The 21,727-nt window shown below is 40.5% G+C and overlaps 3 protein-coding genes across 3 annotated transcripts; 2 read left to right on the forward strand and 1 right to left on the reverse strand.

The window, feature by feature from the left end:
- Positions 1 to 182: 182 nt before the first annotated feature.
- On the forward strand, positions 183 to 7,853 carry LOC134196488 (major facilitator superfamily domain-containing protein 1-like). Its single transcript, XM_062665631.1, has 18 exons — positions 183 to 210; positions 287 to 460; positions 524 to 576; positions 1,349 to 1,461; positions 1,775 to 1,817; positions 1,887 to 1,954; positions 2,986 to 3,094; positions 3,155 to 3,254; positions 3,806 to 3,904; positions 3,958 to 4,069; positions 4,132 to 4,188; positions 4,244 to 4,323; positions 4,457 to 4,533; positions 5,114 to 5,211; positions 5,340 to 5,452; positions 5,517 to 5,564; positions 7,456 to 7,510; positions 7,572 to 7,853. The coding sequence occupies exons 2-18, from the start codon at positions 289 to 291 to the stop codon at positions 7,639 to 7,641; spliced, it is 1,467 nt and encodes a 488-aa protein (XP_062521615.1). The 5' UTR covers positions 183 to 210; positions 287 to 288; the 3' UTR covers positions 7,642 to 7,853.
- Positions 7,854 to 9,155: 1,302 nt separating this feature from the next.
- LOC134196314 (major facilitator superfamily domain-containing protein 1-like) lies at positions 9,156 to 15,935 on the forward strand. Its single transcript, XM_062665414.1, has 18 exons — positions 9,156 to 9,350; positions 9,412 to 9,464; positions 9,522 to 9,634; positions 9,696 to 9,738; positions 9,794 to 9,861; positions 10,868 to 10,976; positions 11,043 to 11,142; positions 11,887 to 11,985; positions 12,048 to 12,159; positions 12,218 to 12,274; positions 12,352 to 12,431; positions 12,604 to 12,680; positions 12,741 to 12,838; positions 14,846 to 14,958; positions 15,020 to 15,067; positions 15,432 to 15,483; positions 15,536 to 15,677; positions 15,752 to 15,935. Exons 1-18 carry the CDS (start codon positions 9,185 to 9,187, stop codon positions 15,815 to 15,817), a joined length of 1,596 nt encoding a protein of 531 aa, XP_062521398.1. The 5' UTR covers positions 9,156 to 9,184; the 3' UTR covers positions 15,818 to 15,935.
- Positions 15,936 to 16,943: 1,008 nt separating this feature from the next.
- On the reverse strand, positions 16,944 to 20,001 carry LOC134196468 (TNF receptor-associated factor 6-B-like). Its single transcript, XM_062665604.1, has 7 exons — positions 19,788 to 20,001; positions 18,767 to 18,929; positions 18,587 to 18,712; positions 18,231 to 18,392; positions 18,090 to 18,164; positions 17,940 to 18,023; positions 16,944 to 17,883 (listed from the first exon to the last, which is right to left on the reverse strand). The coding sequence occupies exons 1-7, from the start codon at positions 19,940 to 19,942 to the stop codon at positions 17,149 to 17,151; spliced, it is 1,500 nt and encodes a 499-aa protein (XP_062521588.1). The 5' UTR covers positions 19,943 to 20,001; the 3' UTR covers positions 16,944 to 17,148.
- Positions 20,002 to 21,727: the final 1,726 nt, after the last annotated feature.

Here is a 21,727-nt window from a genome sequence, read left to right on the forward strand (position 1 = left end):
TTTAATTTTTAAAAATTGCTCCTGCAGTTTATATTTGAGCTAGAAATTTGTGCAAAATCATAAGGTTCTCCGGGCGCGCAAGAGGGCCTGCGTACGAGGCGAAGGGCAAGCCTCGACGTTCCAGACCTTAAAAGCTGAACGCGCTTGTATCTGTTGTGTGGTCTAACATGAAGTTTTAAGTACCAACGGCATTCCTGTATGCATATACAAGTACGTACTAAACAGAAACTGAGTACAGCAGGAAGATAGTGTAGGCATATTTTGCATCATCACGTGACTTTTACAGGTATGGCCGACCTAGACGAGCGTCAGCCTTTGGTGGCTGACAGGGCTGACGAGAAGACCGAGAGCGACATCGATGAGCAGGAATGGAACGGTTGTGGTCCAGCTATTCTGTGTGATCCTCGTCGCTGGCCACACAGATTCATCGTGCTAATATTCACTTGCTTTCTAAATTTCGGTGAGTGCGACAAATTCGCAACGACTTCGCAAAGACTAAAGCAACCTATTTGTTGATTGATAGGAAGCTACTTTTGCTATGACAATCCAGCTGCGTTGCAGACTGAAATTCAGCAAGTAGGCATGCTAGCACATGACTATTTCGCAGCTGGATCATGAAATTTAAAAATTTTAATTTTTAACCAGTGATTTTAAATTTTATTTTATATTTTAAATAATAAATATATTAACATAATGTAATAACATATATTATAAATAAAAAATTATTAATATAATATAATATATATTATAAATAATAAATATATCAATATAATATAATAATGTATATTATATATTTTATTTTTATAAATATACAATATACTGTATAAGATGAAACATTGGCGGGAATTTATATTGGCGGTTTGCTAAGCAATTGATGGACAAATCATATTTGGTGGATTTCATTTTGACGGTTGGACATTGTTGTTTGATAACTGATATATGTCTTCCCATAAGTGCCATGAGTGGTCATGGAGAAGTTTGTGATTGACAGCTGTGTTCGTGGCTCACATTTCCCTAACTTACTGGTCTCCAACTACTGTTTAGAGTGATGAAGAACTGCTGTGTCAGTGCTTTATCTGTAACCTCACGGCCTCATTCATAGGCACAACAGATGGCAAGCAGGGATTACCTACAATCTTGTGGCCTCGTCTGTGTGACGTACCACCACATCGCCTTAGGATGCCTGATCCACGTGGGTGATGATGTCAACATATCCCAATGGCCAAATTAATGACAGGTTTTATATTGGCAGTCACTGAAAAATCCGCCAATCCGCCAAAATAAATTTCCTGCCAATATTTCATCTTATGTGGTATTTATATATTTTATTATTTTATTTGTTTTATAGGACATGGGTGTGTCCTACAGCAAATATCTATTGCTGTACTCACTCTACTCGTGGCCTAACGTGATTCTATGTTTCATCGGAGGGATTCTCATTGATCGGAAGTTGGGACTTAGGTAAGGTATTGATATCAAAATTTGTGGGGTAATTAAATCTTAGTTATAGTTACTTATTGATGGCGAGGTGAATTACTGGTCAACATTGCAGAATGTAATCCTAACAAGAAATTGTATTCTACGATGTAACTATTTTTCATCACAAGACAGTATATTTAGGGTTTGTTTCTATTTTTGGTTCACCAGTAGTATACAATACTCAGTAGACTGTAGAAAGTGGCATATTGCCATGAGATGCTCACACCAAGTTAATCAATTTGACTGATAAGTGTAAGTGTTACATGAAATGAAGTAGCAGTTATTTATTGTTTAGATGGGGCGGAATAGTATTTGCTGGATTTGTGTTGCTAGGACAGGTAAGCTGCCGTATCAGATTGTCGTGTCCAATTCAATTAATAGTGAGTTGAGTATGTGGTTTGTATCAGATTCTGTTTGCACTGGGAGCATTGTTCAATTCATATTTACTGATGGAGATCGGTCGGTTTGTGTTTGGGTAAGTAAGAGTTAAGCTGAATTCTCTATTAACATAAACATTTATCATCTTTGCTTGGCATTCTGCACGGACTGTATCACAGAGTGCATTATACTGTCATCTCTGTCTACATATAGAGAGTTGTGTGTGTGTGTGTATGTGTGTGTGTGTGTGTGTGTGTGTGTGTGTGTGTGTGTGTGTGTGTGTGTGTGTGTGTGTGTGTGTGGTGTGTGTGTGTGTGTGTGTGTGTGTGTGTGTGTGCGTGGTGTGTGTGTGTGTGTGTGTGTGTGAGTGTGTGTGTGTGTGTGTGTGTGTGTGTGTGTGTGTGTGTGTGTGTGTGGGTGTGGTGGAGCAGTTGGTAGAGCATTGGTGATGACATCCGGGATGTTGTATTCCGTGATGAGGGTTGAAGGTTTGATCCTGGTGGAGGCTCCACTGTTGCAGTTTCCTTGAGCAAGAAACTCATCCACACTTGCTTCTCTCGACTCAGAAGTATAGATGAGTACCTGGTCATTGACTGGAGTGGACAAGACCGCTGGCTTGGCAGCAACATCATGCAGCAGACGGGTACGTGTGGGCCTTGGTGTCCAGTTCCAGAGCTGCGCCATACGTCAGTGCCCCTGGATGACTCTGGCCAAGGTCCAGGTGGATTGTAGCGCTGGCCCTAAGACTCCACGTAGCGCATGGAGGCTCTGTCTCTAGAGGCAGGGGGAGCTATCTCTGCAACTGACCTCAAGGTCGACGTTGAAAGACGTGGAGGTCTTAACATTTGTCCATTTGTGTTTGTGTGTGTGTGTGTGTGTGTGTGTGTGTGTGTGTGTGTGTGTGTGTGTGTGTGTGTGTGTGTGCGTGCGTGCATGCGTGCGTGCGTGCGTGCGTGCATGCGTGCGTGCGTGCATGCGTGCGTGCATGCGTGCGTGCGTGCGTGCGTGTGTGTGTGTTTGCACTCACATATCTCCATAACATCATACTTTATATAAGCGACTTTACGTGGCAGACTGTTACCATCGATTACACTTGTATTTTGATCTTGTATTGGTTTGTTGTATTAGCATTGGTGGTGAGTCACTGTGTGTTGCTCAAAACAATTATGCTGTACTCTGGTTTAAAGGCAAAGAGCTTAACATGGTGTTTGGTTTGCAGCTAAGTTTTGCTCGCGTTGTGAGTGTTATGACTGGACATAAGTTTTTGTGTTTGTTGTGAGCTTTCTGTTGTGGACAGGGTAGCACAGTGAATTTTAATATTATGAAACCGATTTACAATGCCGTAGCGAGTTTGGTCAGTCCTGGCTACAGAGTTCTCGGTCTCAGCATGATGGCGGGTAAGTCATATTATACATTCCTGTTGACAACTTGTGAGTTATGTAAACAACGAACTGAGCTCGATTATGACAACATATTGTACATAGTAATGCAGATAAAAAATTTATGGTTTTTAAAGTGGCATTTATGTTTTCTTGTTGTGGTTGTTCATACTTGATTTAGAGCATTTGCATTAGTATTTCTTGCAAGGAAACTGTCTCATACTTTGGTTGTGGTCTTGCTGTGAGAAAGTCTGATTAGTGATGATTTAAACAGGCAGGACAAATGAAGGATTGGATGATTGAAAATGTGGATTTAGTTAGCCCTTGATCGAACAGTCACACATGCTGGCAAATTTGCAATGGCTTGCATACCATAATACCAGTAATTAGCTTGAATCTGTTTGCTGATTATGGTTGTGACTGCTTACTAAAATGGGTCGCTAAACACATTGTGTGTATGTAACATGCATACTCCAAATGTAAAATTCAAACAGAAGTTGTTGTCATGCATAGAAATTTCTAGTACTTAGCACCATTGCAGCGGTCTTCAATACATTGTTTTATTTTAGGTGTGGGCATGTGTATCTTTTCTTTTCTATGTGCAATCATTTTGGCAGTACTTGATAAGAGAGCTGAGGTATTGACGAAGCGAAAGAAGATCTCGTTAGGTAAAGAATTTTCTGAAGTTCTTTCAGTGCTTAATTAACGTAATTTGTTATAGAGGAGAAGATTACACTGTCTGATGTGAAGAAGTTTCCTATCACTATTTACATGCTCTTTATTATCTGTGTTGCCTACTACGTAGCTGTCTTTATTTTTATTGGAGTCGGAACGTGAGTAATGCTACAGCTAAGTAACCAATTGATGTAAACATTGAGATGTGTGTTGCTATTAGGGTGTTTTTTACAACTAAATATGACTTTTCAGATGCACAAGCGAATGCTGTTGATGGGTAGATGTTGTCGTAATTATAACAGTGTGAGTATTAACTAATGTTTCTGTTGCAGAATTGTTTATATCTTGTCGGCTGCTTTCTCACCCATCTTTGGATTTTTTATTGACAGATTTGGGAAAAATGTATTTTGGGGTGATTTAACATTGTACTGTAGTAGACCAAAGGGTTCAGTTGGTTATTTGTAATCTCATGCAAATGTTTGACTGAACTCTTTGGTGTAATTAGTCATGTGATTTGTAGCTTAACTTGATTTCGTTTGTTGTAGTGATTGCTGCTGTGGTCATTACTCTTGGTTCTCATTCTCTTCTGGCCTTCACATTTATTAATCCATGGATTCCAATGGTACACACACACACACACACACACACACACACACACACACACACACACACACACACACACACACACACACTGGAACTCTGACTTTTAGTCGTCAATAATTTGGGAGTTTTATTGAGAACATTTGCTGTTGAATCAGTATTTGCATGTGCTCTTATAAGCGTTGCGTGGTTGTGGTAGTCGCTGTGTATTTGCAGTCTTCTTATCTTTGGGTTCTGGCTAGCTCAATTAGAATTTGTTATTTGCGGCAACAACAAGTCATGGTGAACGTCGGTTATCTGTCTGTTTATCTTCTTGACAGGAACTTCTTGACCAACACAGCATTTATGTACAAGTGTTTCATTGCTGAAGACAATTGTCAGCAATTCTCCATATTAATGTGCTGTACTAGCATTCTTTTGTACTCACCAACTTGATTATCGTAATACTGTCAGAAGTATTGAATTTGCTGCTTGTATAATACTGGTGACTAAGTATTTGAGAAGCAGCTCAACTTAGTCAGTTTGGACTATTTTTGTTGATATCAAAATTAAATTTAACACCAACATATAGATTGCAGGTTATGTTAATGTCTTTGTTGCAGGTCATCATGGGTGTCGGGTATTCTATGTTGGCATGTGCACTATGGCCAATGGTAGCGTTCGTTTTGCCAGAGCAGCAGCTGGGAACTGCATATGGCTTGTAAGTAATTTTTATTTGATTTGTTCATTGAATAGCTAGAGGAATTCTTGTGTGGTGCAAACGCATTTGTACACAGCAATTGTACAGTTTGTGGTTAGTTTATGTTTAGGTCTTATTTCTTATTGCAGCATGCAAGCTATTCAGAATCTTGGTCTTGCTGTTGTGGCTATAGTAGCCGGGAAGATACTTGACGAAAAGGGGTATCTTGTTTTGCTGGTTTTCTTCATGGCTTGCTTATGCGGTAAGTTGGCCATTTGATGATGCTGTAGCAGGTCAGCGTGATACTCAATAATATTATGTTATAGCGACACTACTGTCTTCTGTGCTGCTGTATATCTTTGATGTTGCTCGAGGTGAGTGTAGGCAGGATATGTGTGATATGTTGAGTGTCATAGTACATGATGGTGATGTGGACATGCATAATATTGATTGCTACCAGGAGTATTAGCTTCACAACAAACGTGTGTGCATGTGTGCTTGTGCACACATGTATGCATGGGTGCATGCAGTGCATGTGTGTGTGTGTGTGTGTGTGTGTGTGTGTGTGTGTGTGTGTGTGTGTGTGTGTGTGTGTGTGTGTGTGTGCATGCGTGAGTGTGTGCATGCGTGTGTGTGCATGCGTGAGTGTGTGCATGCGTGCACGTGTGTGTGTGTGTGTGTGTGTGTGTGTGTGTGTGTGTGTGTGTGTGTGTGTGTGTGGTGTGTGTGTGTGTGTGTGTGCATGCGTGAGTGTGTGCATGCGTGCGTGTGCATGTGTGTGTGTGTGTGTGTGTGTGGTGTGTGTGTGTGTGTGTGTGTGTGTGTGTGTGTGTGTGTGTGTGTGTGTGTGTGTGTGTGTGTGTGTCCGGATGTAATGGCGCCACCCGGATGTAAATGGCAGCACCCGGAGTTTGAATTGCTCCATGGTTGCCTATGATTTTCCGATGCTCTATGGTTCCATTGCTTATCATTTTTCTATTCTTTGAGTAACTTGCCACACCAGCAAGTGAGAAAAGCATGGCTGCAAGACTGGGACGTCGTAGGATGGCGTCACTTACACCGTCTCTCACTTGTTTACCTGTGGAGAACTTGCAAGTCTCTCGGGGTTGATTTCCTGCACAAGGAACATTGACAAGTCGCGGAAGAAGATTCCCTTTTGGTACTTTGCTTCATGGAATGTCAGTTTGCTTGTGACGTTGACGCCCCCCTCCCCGGAAACTGCGTGTGTGAATGCTAAAACTGCTATTGTTGAGGAGAGGAAAATACACATTGTAGTAAGAGAATTAGACAGATACAATATTAATGTTACAGAGGTTTCAGACGCAGTAGTGACTTGAAGGGACTGAATGCATTGCTGAAAGAGAAAAACCTATCCATCAGCAAAAAGGAGCCATTGAATGCCAGACCTGTAAGAAGTATTTTTGAAGCAAAGGAGGCTCTCCAGTACACAAATGCATTGATATGCATGGGAAAACTTTTTGATGTGATTTGATACATTGTTTAATGCAATGAATGGGAATGTATGATTACTCGTTTACATTCTTGATTAATTAATTGAACTAAATAATGGTATTAGAATACTTGTAATAATGTGTATTGCATTTTTATTGTCAGTAATTCATTGGGTTGTATAGTGTACAATATATTTTACTGTGCTTGCTGTTAACAATCACTAAATGTAGTTTGTGGAAGGAGTGGATGTAGTATCTAGACTGAACTGCAAAGGTTTAATTAATTAAAACATAATTTTGCTAATAAATGTTCATGGTCTATGTTTTCGTGAAGAGATTTTGAAGGAATTGATTTACTAATACTGTTAACATTTAATGTAATGTAAACAAATTATTGCTGTTTTGATCACTTGCTATGTTTCAATGCCTTTGCCTATGACAGTGGAAAAGATATGCACAGGGAGTGATGTACTATTAATAGTCTAGTTGGTTCTTTGTTGAGTAAGATAAGAATGTTTTGTGTGTTTCTGTCCAGTGTTTTATATTTGATAGTCAATAGATTGAGACGGAAATAAGATTGTCACTTAGCCAGTGATTTTAACTTTGTTACTTTCTACCAAACTATTATATTCTAGCTGTTACGTATATCAGATTTCATTGCCTGGGACATTGTCACAATGTGTACATCAATGTTGTCGTAATGTCTAGCACAAGGCAGTAACCATCATAATAATAATTATTAGTTACATTGTGTTATGATAGAGACAGTTTATCGCTCTTACTTATTGTAAGTTTAATGTGGTTGGTGTAATAGGTGGTGTACTGAACTTGTCTGCTAAAGCTCGAATTAAATATGAAGAAAAGAAAAAGTATCATGCTGTTTTTTATTATTGTCTTATGTTGATCTTGCTATGATGTGGCTTGTGGAAGGATCCAAAAGGAAAAGGAGGAAGAAGAGAAGAAGAAGAAGCTCCTACCACCCAATGACAATATTCAATGATGGCATGCAGTCAGTAATCCAAAGTCGATTTGTAGTGCTGGTTAAGTACGTTGTCGCATTGTGATGCTGAAGTACAGTTTGTAATGTTTGTATGGCATATACTTTTTTGAACATTACTTAAATTTGCAAGACTTTGGGACTACATGTATTTGTATTTTATGTGTAGTCATCAGTAATACAAGCTAGTTTGCTGTAGTTGAATCTCAGTGTGATGTCAGTCAATTGGTATGATTTAGTGCATGTTGTTTGTCTGAAACACTTGTTTTATAGTTAGGCTATGTTTAATTAAGTAACTCACTTTTCAATAGTCTACGTAGAGTGGACACTGTTGCTTGACTTTGTTGCTTTGCAAATATTGTTGAATGGGGTTGTTTAAATTTTTTGAGTTAAAGATTGGTGTTTTAGTTCTAAGCCCGTGCAGGCACAACACATTTTACTAAAATGCTGTTCCATAGCAAGCTACAGAGGGGTGAGAATCATTTCAACAAATGTATTTACGGTTTGTTGTTGTATCGTTTATTTTCTAACAATGCATTTTATGTCCTGAATATGTCAATATGGATTCTATCTGAGACGTACACAAATTTGTGAAATTGTCCCAATGTCTGACAGGCAGTATCTACATTCAACTTTACTGGAGTGTTTTTGTCTTTGCTAATTTGTTGTTAATTAATTAAGTAAATGCCATATATGGTTATCGTTATTATGGTTGCTGAGAGTTCTCTTGTTTCACCTGACTTTGCAGACTTTAGTGCCATTCTTAGAGGTGATGAGAATAGTACTTGTCTACTTTGTGGTGTGTGTAGCATGAGTGTTCATGCTACTGGAAAACAATTCTAGAGTTTGTTTTGCCAATTGCACACAAATTCAAGTTTTGTTGCTTTTGGCTAGTTTAAACAATGTAGTAAAGCCAAACAGTTTCCAAATTCTGGTTATTTAGGTGTGTCACGTGTCATGGTTTGTTGGTAATGGATATGATGTCTACATTCTAGCCAAAATTCCTTATTATTGCCAAGCGGAGTTTTATTATTATTAGTGAATTTTCTTTCACATCATGTACATGACTGTTATGTTTGTAGAGATAGCCACGCGTGTAACATACACGTATAACACAACTCTGTTAGTTATTATAAATCAAAACAGGACAACTCAATACCGCAGTCCGTGAATGACTGACCGCTACCGCACCTTACCACTCTAACTATCTGTGAAGCCACATATGGCACGCCACAATGACGTAGTTCCCAGTGGGGGCAACAGAAATAAAACAAACACACTAAACATCCCATCCTACTAAATTACGTAAACATAGCTACGTAATTGCAACTTCTTTACTAAAGGTAGCAGTCTACTCTCAATCTAGTTTAGTGATTCGAGAGCAAACCTAGAGATCAAAACTAAACTAAAAACATTAGCAGCAATAGCTAGCTAGGCTTCTAATCAAAGTGAATACAATCAAGGTGAATACAAAGTGATTACAACCGACAGACACGTGACTCACGTGCCACAATTGTGTCCGGCAACTGTCCGGGATATTCTGCACATGGCTGAAACCGCAGAGACAAAACCTCTTCTAACCAAGAAGGAAGAAAAAGACGACGACGACGACGACGAAGAATGGAGAGGATGTGGTCCAGCTTTGTTGTGTGATCCCCGTCGCGGGCCTCACCGTTTTATCGTCTTGATATTCACCTGCATGCTTAATTTCGGTCAGAATCGCGAGATACACGTTTTAGCTAAAGAAACTGTGCCATGTTATCTACGTTACAGGAAGTTACTTCTGCTACGACAATCCGGCTGCTTTGCAGCAGCAAATAACAACTGTTTGTGTCTTTGCAGTCCTCGTCTTGCCAATTTTAGTGGTTATGCGTGTGATGTAGGATATGGGTGTGACGAATAGTCAATACATGCTGTTGTACTCTCTCTACTCGTGGCCCAACGTCGTTTTGTGTTTCATTGGTGGCATACTCATTGACCGGAAGTTGGGAGTCAGGTTGATATAAATTGGTTTAGCAAACAGTTGAGAAAAATGTAAAATAATGTGTGGTGTTTAGAATGGGTGGAATAGTGTTTGCAACTTTTGTACTTGGTGGGCAAGTGAGTTTCTGTGCTGTGTAGTGGCGATGTGGAAAGTGATGACAGTTTGTTTGAGATCTTGTTTGCAATGGGAGCATTGACCAACGCTTACTGGCTAATGGAAGCAGGACGCTTTGTATTTGGGTAAGGAAGGTTGATTTCAGAATGTTAAAAACATCTAATACACATCTGTATAACATGTATGTAATGACTCACACACACACACACACACACACACACACACACACACACACACACACACACACACACACACACACACACACACACACACACAGTCCAAGGTTTACTGTATGCATCATCTCTGTCAATTTTTGGACTAAAACTCACGTAACCATCCATCGAGAACAAACGAACACACAGAGATGTTTCTCCTTTACATCTGTCTATCTATATATCATTGACTCATTCTGGGCTCAGGAAGTCATTAACACAGCTGCTATCATATCAGGCCATGCTGCTTCTAAATGAGAAAATGCCAAGATAAGCAAGTATGAACAGCTAGTCCTCATTAAGTCCGCACTTTCTTGGGTTTGAACATTTTGGGGCATGGTGTAGAGGCGGATTTCTATGTTGGTGCTCTGTCAAAAGAGTCAAGGAATGAGGATGGACCATGTCAGTGATGTGAAATGCAGAACATATTTAATAGAATAGATGAATTTCAATAGTTACATAAATGTAATGCCAGAGTAATTCGTAGAGAGATTGACCGCTTAAATTCTTGTAAGAATACACTATATTTGACTACTTCAATATCTGAACTGATGACTTTAAGTATAGTATAGTGAAGTTCATTTATTGCAATAAAATAATCTATTTTATCATATTTTTTATTGCCATATAGCTACACAACAACAATTACTTGCAACCAAGCATTCGTACAACATATAGTGTCAACAGGTTTCGAAATCAATAAAATAGTCTATCCAATGATTTTCTATCTATATGTCTCACATTTTAATGTTGCATGATGTACATGTGATGATGTTTTTATCATTTATATCAATAAATTTATGTATCTAGTATCTATAGTATTATGCATGTACTTGGTGTTGCATTTGTTGGTTTACTGTTTGAAGATGTGTTTTTCAATGCTTGATTATGCCTTATGCAGAAAGAACTGTCGTTTTAGTATTGGTGGTGAGTCACTGTGTGTTGCACAAAACAACTACGCAGTCATCTGGTTCAAAGGCAAGGAACTCAACATGGTGTTTGGTCTGCAGCTCAGTATTGCTCGCGTAGTAAGCATTATTCAACCATTACAAGAGCTTTTCTTTTGAATTGTCGAGTTTGTCTTACTTTGCCAGGGTAGCACGGTGAATTTCAATATAATGAAACTGATTTACAAGGCAATAGCGAAGGTGGTTAGTCCCGGCTACAAAGTACTCGGTCTCAGCTTGATGGTTGGTGAGTCACAAATTGAGAATCAAGGGATTACAGTAAAATTTGTGTAATACAACATGCACAGTTCCACAAATAGTAGTTAGTGGGCACTCACATTAGACAGGTGGTCTTAGTAGAAATATTGGCCTTCTGGATGTTTGACCAAGACATGCCCGCAGATCTCCCTTCTCCTACAAGTTTGATAACTTTAACACTCTTGCTGAGGTTCGTCTCTTTTCGTCTCTTCATGGCCATGTGCAATACCAGAGATAACACTCTTGCAGTGGAATGCAAAGCTGGCCTCAGTCTTCTAAACACTAAATTTATCTCATAGAAAGGCTGATGTATTCTAATCACAGTTGCATCCAGTCGACTTAGGTTGAGGCCTCGGCTTGGTCACCATGACAGGGGTCAATGGTCACGTTAGCCATTAATTTGGTTCACGCAGAGAAATTGTTGCTTTAACCAGGTGGTCGCACTACTGAGGTAGTCGCAACAAAGGTTTTGCTCTATAATTCAAATTGTTTGTTTCAATGTGATAGTATTGATTGACTTAAATGTTTACAATTGTATTAAACATTGAAGAAATGTGGACCGCAAATTGATCAAGTGGATACTGTCAAGGCAGTTGTTTTGTGTGTCAATTGACGATTTTGCTTTTTTGCTGTAGCAGTTGAATCAGTTATGACGTGATGTTATGTACCATTGTGTTGGGCATTCGTTTCTGTTTAATGTGTACGTCAACAATGTCGTACACTGTTTGTTTAGGTGTCGGCATGTGCTGTCTGTCTCTTCTCTTTGCTATTATCCTGGCAGTGCTCGACAAGCGAGCCGAGAAATTGACTAAACGAAAGACAATCTCGACCGGTCGGATACTCATTGTGAGTTTTTGTTAACGTCGATGTGCATGACAGGCACTTTCATTGTAGAAGAGAAAATTACATTGTCCGACGTGAAGAAATTTCCAATCACTGTTTATACGCTGTTCATCATCTGCGTTGCTTATTATGTTTCTGTCTTCGTTTTCATTGGTGCCGGAACGTGAGTAATATGACAAGTGAACTCACAAAATATTTTTAAAAATATGAAAATATTTTAGGGTATTTTTTACAACTAAATATGGTTTTTCGGACAGTGAAGCGAATGCTATTGATGGGTGAGTGATAAGTTGGTTGTGACGATTGATGACGAGCAAACTGTTATACGAGTCGTATTTGCTGTGTATGTGTCTAGCATCGTGTACATTTTGTCTGCTGCGGCTTCTCCCATTTTTGGATTCCTTATTGATCGATTGGGGAAAAATATCTTTTGGGGTAAGAAGACGTATGTTTTGAATTTGTCATATGCTGCTTTGTTATGCAAGACCATCATAATTTGGTGTGTGTGTGTGTGTGTGTGTCAGTTTGTGTACACACCACATCGACAGCATGCTGGAGTGTTGAGATAATTGTGATATGTACTAACGGGTGTATATCTATGTCGTAGTGATTGCTGCTGTTGTTATCACTCTTGGTTGTCACGCCATTCTAACATTCACCTTCATCAATCCTTGGATTCCGATGGTCAGTCGGTCATTGTCCCTGACTGTTGACGACGCATTGTATTGTGTCTGACTATTGCAGGTGATAATGGGTGTTGGATATTCAATGTTGGCATGTAGTCTGTGGCCAATGGTAGCCTTTGCTCTTCCAGAACAGCAGCTCGGTACAGCATACGGATTGTAAGGATACTCGTTGCAGTTTTGCTTGTTACATGTTTGTGGACATATCCAACAGCTTGTTCGATTGATGTCGATTGTGTAGTGTCATTTGAATGCTTCTTATTTGTCTAACATTTATATGAGTTTGTTATTAGACATATGCCTCTTGCTGTCTGGCTATGTATTTGTTGGTCTGTCTGTCTGTTTGTCATATATTTGATAGATTGCCATTTAGAGTGCATGGTGGCTACTACAAACCTCTACAACTGTTCAGTGATGTCCAGGCTACTGTCATCTTTATCTACTCCAAGGCCACAAGTCTGTCTGTCTGTTTGTCTGTCTGTCTGTCTGTTTGTCAATACATATATTTTCAAACGTTGATCTAGTATACACCATCTAAGCAAAGCAACCAAATACTACCCAAGCCAATAGTCTGTCTGTCTGTCCGTCTGTCTGTTTGTCTTTTTCATATATTTTCATCAATGAATGCTATTACAACCAAAACTATTTAAAATGTTCCAGAGACCCAATAGGGTCAATGCACCTCGCAAACTAATGTACCCAAAACTGAGTATGATAGTTCTGTACATTGCTAGAACTCATAGATAAAAGCCTTTTATCTATATAACTCATAGATAAAAGCCTTTTATCTATGAGTTCTAGCAATGTACAGAACTATCATACTCAGTTTTGGGTATTTTAAAGGCGTGATAGTTTCCTTGCAATAGTCTTAGCATTGCAACGTTGTTGTGCAGTTGGGAATCATTTTCTCCAGTAACACATGAATTCTTTAGCATTTTTACTCCCATTATCATCTGTCGACCTGGTTGATAATTCCTGTAGGTATCTGGTGGCTCGTTCTTCCCAATGGCCAAAATGCTCAAACACAAGTGGAACAAGTGTCAAGGAAGACGCACTAGGGAGAGTGACTTGACCATATTTGGTTAACTTCCTGTTCTCCATGTTTGCAGCAGCTGCTCCCTCCTTCTTAGAAGCTTGGGACAATGTGTCTGTTGCCCAAGGATGAGCCAAGGGTACATCAAGTTCTACATTGGTGCCTGAGCCCACATCAAAGACAGCAATGTCTGGGCGATTATTGCTATCAGTGTACTGATCTCGAGGTACACTGTTTCTCTGTCTGTCTGTTTGTATTTCTGTCTGTCTGTCTGTTTGTATTTCTGTCTGTCTGTTTGTGGGTCCTTGTAGGAAGTTATTTCAAATATTTATTGTTAAATGAGATTCGTAGACTTCCAGCATGCGTCTTTGTCACTCACAATGCCAGTAGTCTCTATCTGTTTGTTGTCAGCCATAAATCAAATTGTAATAGACACCGAATAAATCTAGTCTTACACCAGTGATTATTTGAGGAAAAAGCAGGCATAGTTACTTAAATGGCTGATCCCTCTGTCTTGTATGGCAAGACCAATTCAGTTTCTTGAAGCTCGGATGTGCCCGTCCAGTTTTGAGCTTAACTATAAAATAATAAACATTGATGTGCTTGTGCACAATGATATTGTGCTTGCTGTAAAATGACTTGGTAATGCATCCTACAACTATGTGTCAATGACTCCGCAAGTGTGATCTTGTGGTTCAACTTCTGTTTTAGTGTCCATTGTCATTACCCGAGGCATGAAACAATAGGGTACAGTAGTGAAGACGGTCACGTCATGTACGACCAACTAGCTCGACAACTCGCTCCGCCGACTACATAACACGTGCTTAAATAAATAAAACTTATCATTTTTATGTTCAAATATGTGAGCATTAAGAATTTAGTTTTTCTGACCTAAATCTTAGAATCATAAAGTTTGTGAATTGAAAGTCATCCGACATTCGTAAAGTTTAGGTTGTCACACACATTTATGAAACATTATTAGTATAGCCTGTATTGATACAATTCATTGCTGTAATTGTAAATCACGTAATTCTGGTAACAGCAAAGCACTAATCGAACTTGATGTGTGTCATTTGTAATCATTTCTGTTTTATGTGTCAGTAACTTATGTTTGATAATTTTTTAAAATTTAGTATGCAGGCTATTCAGAATCTTGGTCTTGCTACTGTTGCCTTAGCAGCGGGGAAGATACTTGATGCGAAGGGGTATCTTATTTTAGAAGTTTTCTTTATGGCTTGGCTATGCTGTACGTTGACATGAATTTGGGTGTCAATAAGTGGATATAGAATAATGGATTGTTATTCTAGTGGCTCTTCTGTCATCTGTGTTGTTGTATATGTTTGATGTTGCAAGAGGTAAGATGATGACTATTGTATATGTACTGCTATGAAAACAGGCACGCACGCACACACACACACACACACACACACACACACACACACACACACACACACACACACACACAGACACACAGACACACAGACATGCACGCAGACGGACTGACGGACACACACACACACACACCGACGGATGGACAGACAGACAGACACAGATGTGGATGGTCACACACGTGGATGAACACACACATGGATGGACACACCCATGGATGGACACACACATACACACACACACACACACACACACACACACACACACACACACACACGCACGCACGCACACACACATGCTGCACTTACTCACAGGTTTTTGCTTGTGTAGGCGGTTTTTTGAACTTGACTGCTAGAAGTCGTGCTGAGTGTGAAAAGATAAAGTATCCTGCTTCATACATTGTATGGCTGTCTATGACATGGGAATATGATTAGAAACGAACAAATCGAAAACGAAGAGTACGCAGAACCTATAAAGTCACCATCAAGCGTCGCTCCTCATTCATATACAAGCCCAATACAACCACGATCCACACAGAATCTTAGAAACAGATTCTACTCCAGGATCGGTGCGAAGGTAAGATCGTCTAAATTTTCTTTTTCTTCTCGATGTCCTACTTTATGTGTGTCTGTATTGTTCGTCGGTTACAGCTTCCTGATCATTCGTATGCTAGTCTTCATCGCAACCCTCTAGCTTATCCTAGACCAACTAAATAGTATTTTCAATGACAAAATTGCTGCTTCGTGCAGATTGAATCATGTGTAGTTCATTCTAATGGATTATAAATGACGTATTATGAGGTTGATTAAAATTTAGTTCTCGTCTTGTCTTGCATCTTTGCAGTGCAAACTGTACACAATGATTACTGGATGAATAATTAACTGACTGACACATGGTATCTGATCAGGGAATATTCCATAATAACAAATGTTAAACTAGGCTTAAATTGAGTGATGGATGTGCTCTTGGGATCAAGAATACAAATGTGTGAGGTATGTGGTTAAATTAGGTCTAGGGTCTAGGTGTTCCTTTATTGCATACAGTGAGTTGTTCAATTGCTGGTCAAACATTCAATTGATTGAGGTAATCAGTGAAGTCTCATTGCAAAGTGAAACACCAGAGATAGTTGGAACTCTCAGTCAGTTTACTTTGAAGTCTTTACACACTTTCGTCTTTGATTGCTACAAACTGACAAACTGTGCTGAAGCAGCATGCCTCATGGTCTTAGTAATATCCAAGAGAATAACCAAGACAAAGGAAGTAACAACCAAGGTCAAACCCCTAGATTTTAGTTTAATACCAAGTCCAACCTCAATCGAGGAGTTGACAGTTGTGCATCGAGTACTTTACAGACAAAATCGGTAGAAGGATTTGTAATTTAACGAATGAATAGTGTCAAAGATGAATGTGTCGATACAGTCAAATGCCCAAAGAAATCTTTCTATCTTAAAAGCCTATCATGTTTGCTTGCTTCTGGCCAAGCTGCCACAGGGGTGGTGGAACTGGGGGAAGGAGGGGCATCTGCCCCTTCAATACCGGGATTGAGGGCATCGCCCCTCCAATACTGGACGCTATGTAATGGGACTTTGTTTCAGTGAACGATGATTGAAGAAAATACTTTGGAAGTTTTGTTGCTTGCAAGTAGAAATAACATTCGATGGTATTGCAGTTGACTTGCTTGATACACATTGTCGGGATTATTTGAGTGCATGCTGCTCTGGCTACTTCTGTCACAGATTAATCAATAACAAACCAACCATATCCAGTTAAAATCAAAATGGTGGCAGTTTGTTACAAAATGTCCCCCCCCCAATTCAAAGGAGCTTCCTCCTCCTGCCCCTGTGCCTCCTGCTAAATTGCCTTGAATTGTCAGATCAAGAGGGCTTCAAACGTAGATGGGCAGTCACAGCACTTGTCTACATACAATGTGGACAAATTCTGAAATGCCAAATTTTGAAATTACATCTCTTTGTGTAAAAGATCACTGTAGGAATTCATTGAAACACCTTATTCCGTACGTTATCAATAAATGCCACACTACAATGTATTAATCGTCGATTTGAACATCGATGATGATTGTGTCATTTTTCACGTAGTTGCCTCTGTAAAGGACAGCATGTGGGACACACAGCATGGCATGTTGTTTACGACGTGTAATTAACTCGTCAGTTACTGCTGACTGATCCCGACTACCTGGTTTATTGAAACAATAGTCAACCAGACTGTCGTCCAATGTCATGGGATCGATCACCTTTTCTCGGTGGCAGACATCGCTAGTTTGTTGGTCAAGCAATGTTATGCGGTGGCATTTATTGAATGGCCATTCTAAGCGCTCGTCATTCTTGCTCTTTGCCAGACACAACGCAACACACATCTTCTTCTGTCTACTCCTTGCGCTTCCATAGTCAGTGTGATAAACAATCATTGTGGCCATGTAGCCAGACTTGTGGGCATGGAATGGTGGACTTTCGTACCAATCATGTTCTTTGATATTAACTCTTACCATAGCATGACCACACGTCGACAAGATTGGTGTCTCGGAAGTTAGCTGTACTTGCCACACTGATAATTGAAGTGACCTCATTGCGTTATCCTTTTGCGTTAGCTTCTCCCTTAGCTCCACGTTTACAGTTGTCAATCGAGAGAGTTGCTCTGTTACCGATTGCAGCTGAGTTGCCATACGCTGCATGATCTGTTGCTGCTGTGTCATTGCATCATGCTGCATCTTCTGATGCTGCAATACGCTGCTGCCCAGGTGTTCATCCTGCTCACATCTCTTGTACTAAGAGCAGACACGGTCATTGGTTATGATGCTTGAAGTTGACAAAAAGAGCATACCGTGACAATACATCCAACATTCTTGAAATGACATGGAAGAACTGTGTTGGCACATTCTCCACTCTTGGAAATATGCTGCCGCATCTGTTTGAATACACAAGACGTGTCTCAAATACCATCTAACTGGTCACAGATTGCTGTAGTTCGTACGTTTTCTCTGTGAATGTTGAGTCCGCAGGCTAGCTCACATGGTAAGGGAAATTTTGGACAGACGGTCAAGTGAGTCTAAGTCAACAGGCAAAGATGAGAAACGTCTGTCTACATATAATTTGGTGATGGTGTATTTCTGACCCGTAGTTCTCTCTGCTCCATTTTAAGTTTGCAATGAGAGCACGAAATAGTACGACGAACACATGTATGAAGCAAATGGTTCTCGAGCTTAACTCGCTGACATTGGTCTCCACAGTCATTTGTGCATGAAACTATTTCGTAGTCACAACAGCCCAAATGATTCTATAATACGTATATGTAGAGATACAATTTAGTTGATACAGAAAATTGCTCAAATGAATAGAGGTGTGTGTGTGTGTGTGTGTGTGTGTGTGTGTGTGTGTGTGTGTGTGTGTGTGTGTGTGTGTGTGTCCGTGTCCATCCAAGTCTTCTCTAGTCTGTGTCATAGCTAACAATGGTGGTTGCAATTAGTGTACCTGATAATATACTAACTCGCCAGTCCAGTTGCAAACCGATTCATCATCAGATGTCAATAACTTTTTGTTAGTGCAATGGACTTTAAGAGATAAAACTTTCCTTTTCAGTCTAGCATCGTCAAATACCTGCAATCACAAAATACGGAAGCTAGTTTACCAACCAGATTAAAATTTGAGTACCTTATCTGGATGCATCATTTGCTTACAAATGGGACAACACAGTCTCTCTTCCTCTTCGTCTAGTTCATCTACTTCCAATTCTTCGAATTCGTCTTCACTTTCTTCTTCCTCTTCATCACTATGTTCATTTTCTTGTCCTTCTCTCTCGTCTTGACGTCTATGTCTAGATTAGGCATGACGAAATAGTCATGAGCAACCAACAAACATAATCTCTCAATTAATAGAGATCCTACAGAGTACTCCATTTTGCGAGCAAGAAAATTCAAATTACAAGACTTAAGTGAATTGAATTAAATTGAATTATCCTGCACACAAAGTGAGGTCAATTACTGTAGTTATGGTACGAGCACTAGAGTTCTGCAAATGCCTTCAACGTAATGAATACTTTTGTACCCTTTCTTTGTGACTGACAGTGGCGTAGCATCCAGTAGCCTGGTACCCAGGCCCTCTTGCGCACCCGGAGAAGAGGGCCTGGGTACGAGGCTAAGCAGCCCAGAGCCGCAGAGCCACATATCCTCGTGTACCCAGGACGTCTGCGAGCAAGCAAGTGTAGTTTTGCACTGTCGTCTATTGGAGGTCCTCGTTTTCTTCCACTTGTAACTCGTTTTCTTCCACTTGTAACTCGTTTTCACGATGACCAATTATATATATAGAGGCATGCGAGACTAACTCACCATACCTAGTACAGTATCCGCTAATCTGTGATTACTAGTGTGGATTGCAGCCCCGGATGCGCTTCCATCGTGATGGCAGCGCATCCGGGCCTGCAATCCACACTGCGTCTGGGGCGAGGCTAGATTACGGCAGTGGCAGCCGTAGTTATGCATACCAGTCATACTGCAGATGCGTGTTGTTTGAGCGCTGGCCTATACACCAGACCCTAACCATACGAACAAGCAGGTAGCTAGAATTGTCGGTTGCGGCAATCGACTCTGAGCGAGAACACAGCATTTAGTTTATTGGACTTTCATACCAGATAAACAATGAGCAAACAGTGCTATCTAGACTAGAAAAGTCTTACTGTACATCTGTGGTGGCTCGGTGAAAGCACGTGCTGCAGTAAGTGTGTCCGCACGGCGTCTGTACGGGATCTCTCAACGCCAGTCGGCAAATGGGACATTCGTAGTCCTTGTCGAGAGACTCGACAAACAACGCCTCGTACCCACCGTAAGCCATTTCTCGTGTAGGCTTCGACGATCCAGCCTACACTTCCTGGTGGAGACAACTTACACACACACACACACACAGGTGTCTCTAGGCTATCTTTGGGTTGCCTCGCGTGGCCAGACGTTTGGAGTGCGAGAGCTAGAGGAGCACGTAGCACAAAGCAGACCAAAGCAAGCTAGCTAGAGGGGCAGGAGCATGTAAAGAGAGACTTCTATGGTATGATGGTATGCTCCTGCAGAAAGGAATTCCAAGCGCTTGGAATGGGTAAGCATGGTTTTTAACTCCGCGCCTCTCGCCTCTAGGAGTCTGGCCACGCGAAACTACACATTTTAATTTACTTAATTAAATCAATAAAATTTATGTATTGATTCAAACAATACTTATTTAATTCTTTTAAAAATACTTATATTTGCGGAGGTTTCGATCGATGACCCTTGTCGTGAGAGTCAACACGTTTTTGTAACCTTGATGGCACGTGTCGCTCATAGGGATGTGCACGTGAATTGCCTACAATGCACGTGAGAATGCACGTGCAAGTCGAATATATCCGGGATGTGCCCAACCGCTATACATTAATTAGCTGAGAACCAATCGCGACACGTACGTCTCGCTATCGAGGACGGACAAACATGGAGCAGCACCCTGATTGGAGCATCGACAGTCGGGCGGTTTGTTTGAATGGTGAATATTTCATCGGGTCATCCCTCGACACTTGAGTCTGTCTCCGAGAGGAAATATCATACAATCACGTGCACAAACGTCAATCATCAAAACACCAGATTATATTATTTTGTAAATAGTTGCTGTGGTGTGTACCCATACAGTAGTTACATGGTAAGATCTGGAAGAGAAAATGAAAGATTAATTTCAATGAAGACACTGGTTCATACATCAACCAGTTGTTATCATCACACTGAAACTACAAATACACAAACTTTGATCATGACAGTACTGGAAGGAGCATTTCGGAAATAGGCGCTGGGATGCTGGCTCCGCCTTCGCTCGCTAAAGGGAAATCTATACTAACCAAGTTGGGCATCTGGGCGCTATCTCAGAGCAAACCCGACAAATGTACGCTAAGAACGTTTAAAAACTCAAAAACTGACGGGGCCGTTTCAAGAATTTCGTCCGCCAAGTGAAGCGTTATTTTTGTGAGCCGTCAGATACGACGCAATCACATTCCCGGAAATGGTCTCTGTTCTTTCCGTCGCTCCAAGAACGGTGAAAACTGTCGTGCTACTTTCAGACTGACCTTCTTTTCGTGCGATTTGTGAGATTCTTTGGCGTTAGAGGCAGTGGACGCTGTCGTCGATCGTACTCATCCGCGAACTCCCTGGATCACCTCGCTATTTCGGCTGCGTACTAAAGCTGCGCAGTTCTCCAGAATGCTCCTTTAAGTGATTAGATAATCAGCTGGTAGTTCTCTTGCACAAAACCTCTAATATAGTAAGATCGCCCACACAAACAGTATTAGGTAGTTTCTTGCTGATTGTGATTTTTGGATTGTAACTTTTTCTTAGTGAAGTGTAGTTGACAAGCAATTGGAGCCTTCCGTATGAGTCTATGATGGGCATAAGAAATACTGGTCTGCCTCAGTTGTGTTCGAAGCTTTATGATCAGGTGCAATAATAGTATTATATTGCATCCCTTTATCTCATTTTGACACACACACACACACACACACACACACACACACACACACACACACACACACACACACACACACACACACACACACACTGTAACTCCTTAAACACTTTCACTTTTGCTCCAACTGCAAGTGGTTACGAACCT

This window comes from Corticium candelabrum, chromosome 21, assembly GCF_963422355.1.
Source record: "Corticium candelabrum chromosome 21, ooCorCand1.1, whole genome shotgun sequence".
NCBI lineage: Eukaryota > Metazoa > Porifera > Homoscleromorpha > Homosclerophorida > Plakinidae > Corticium > Corticium candelabrum.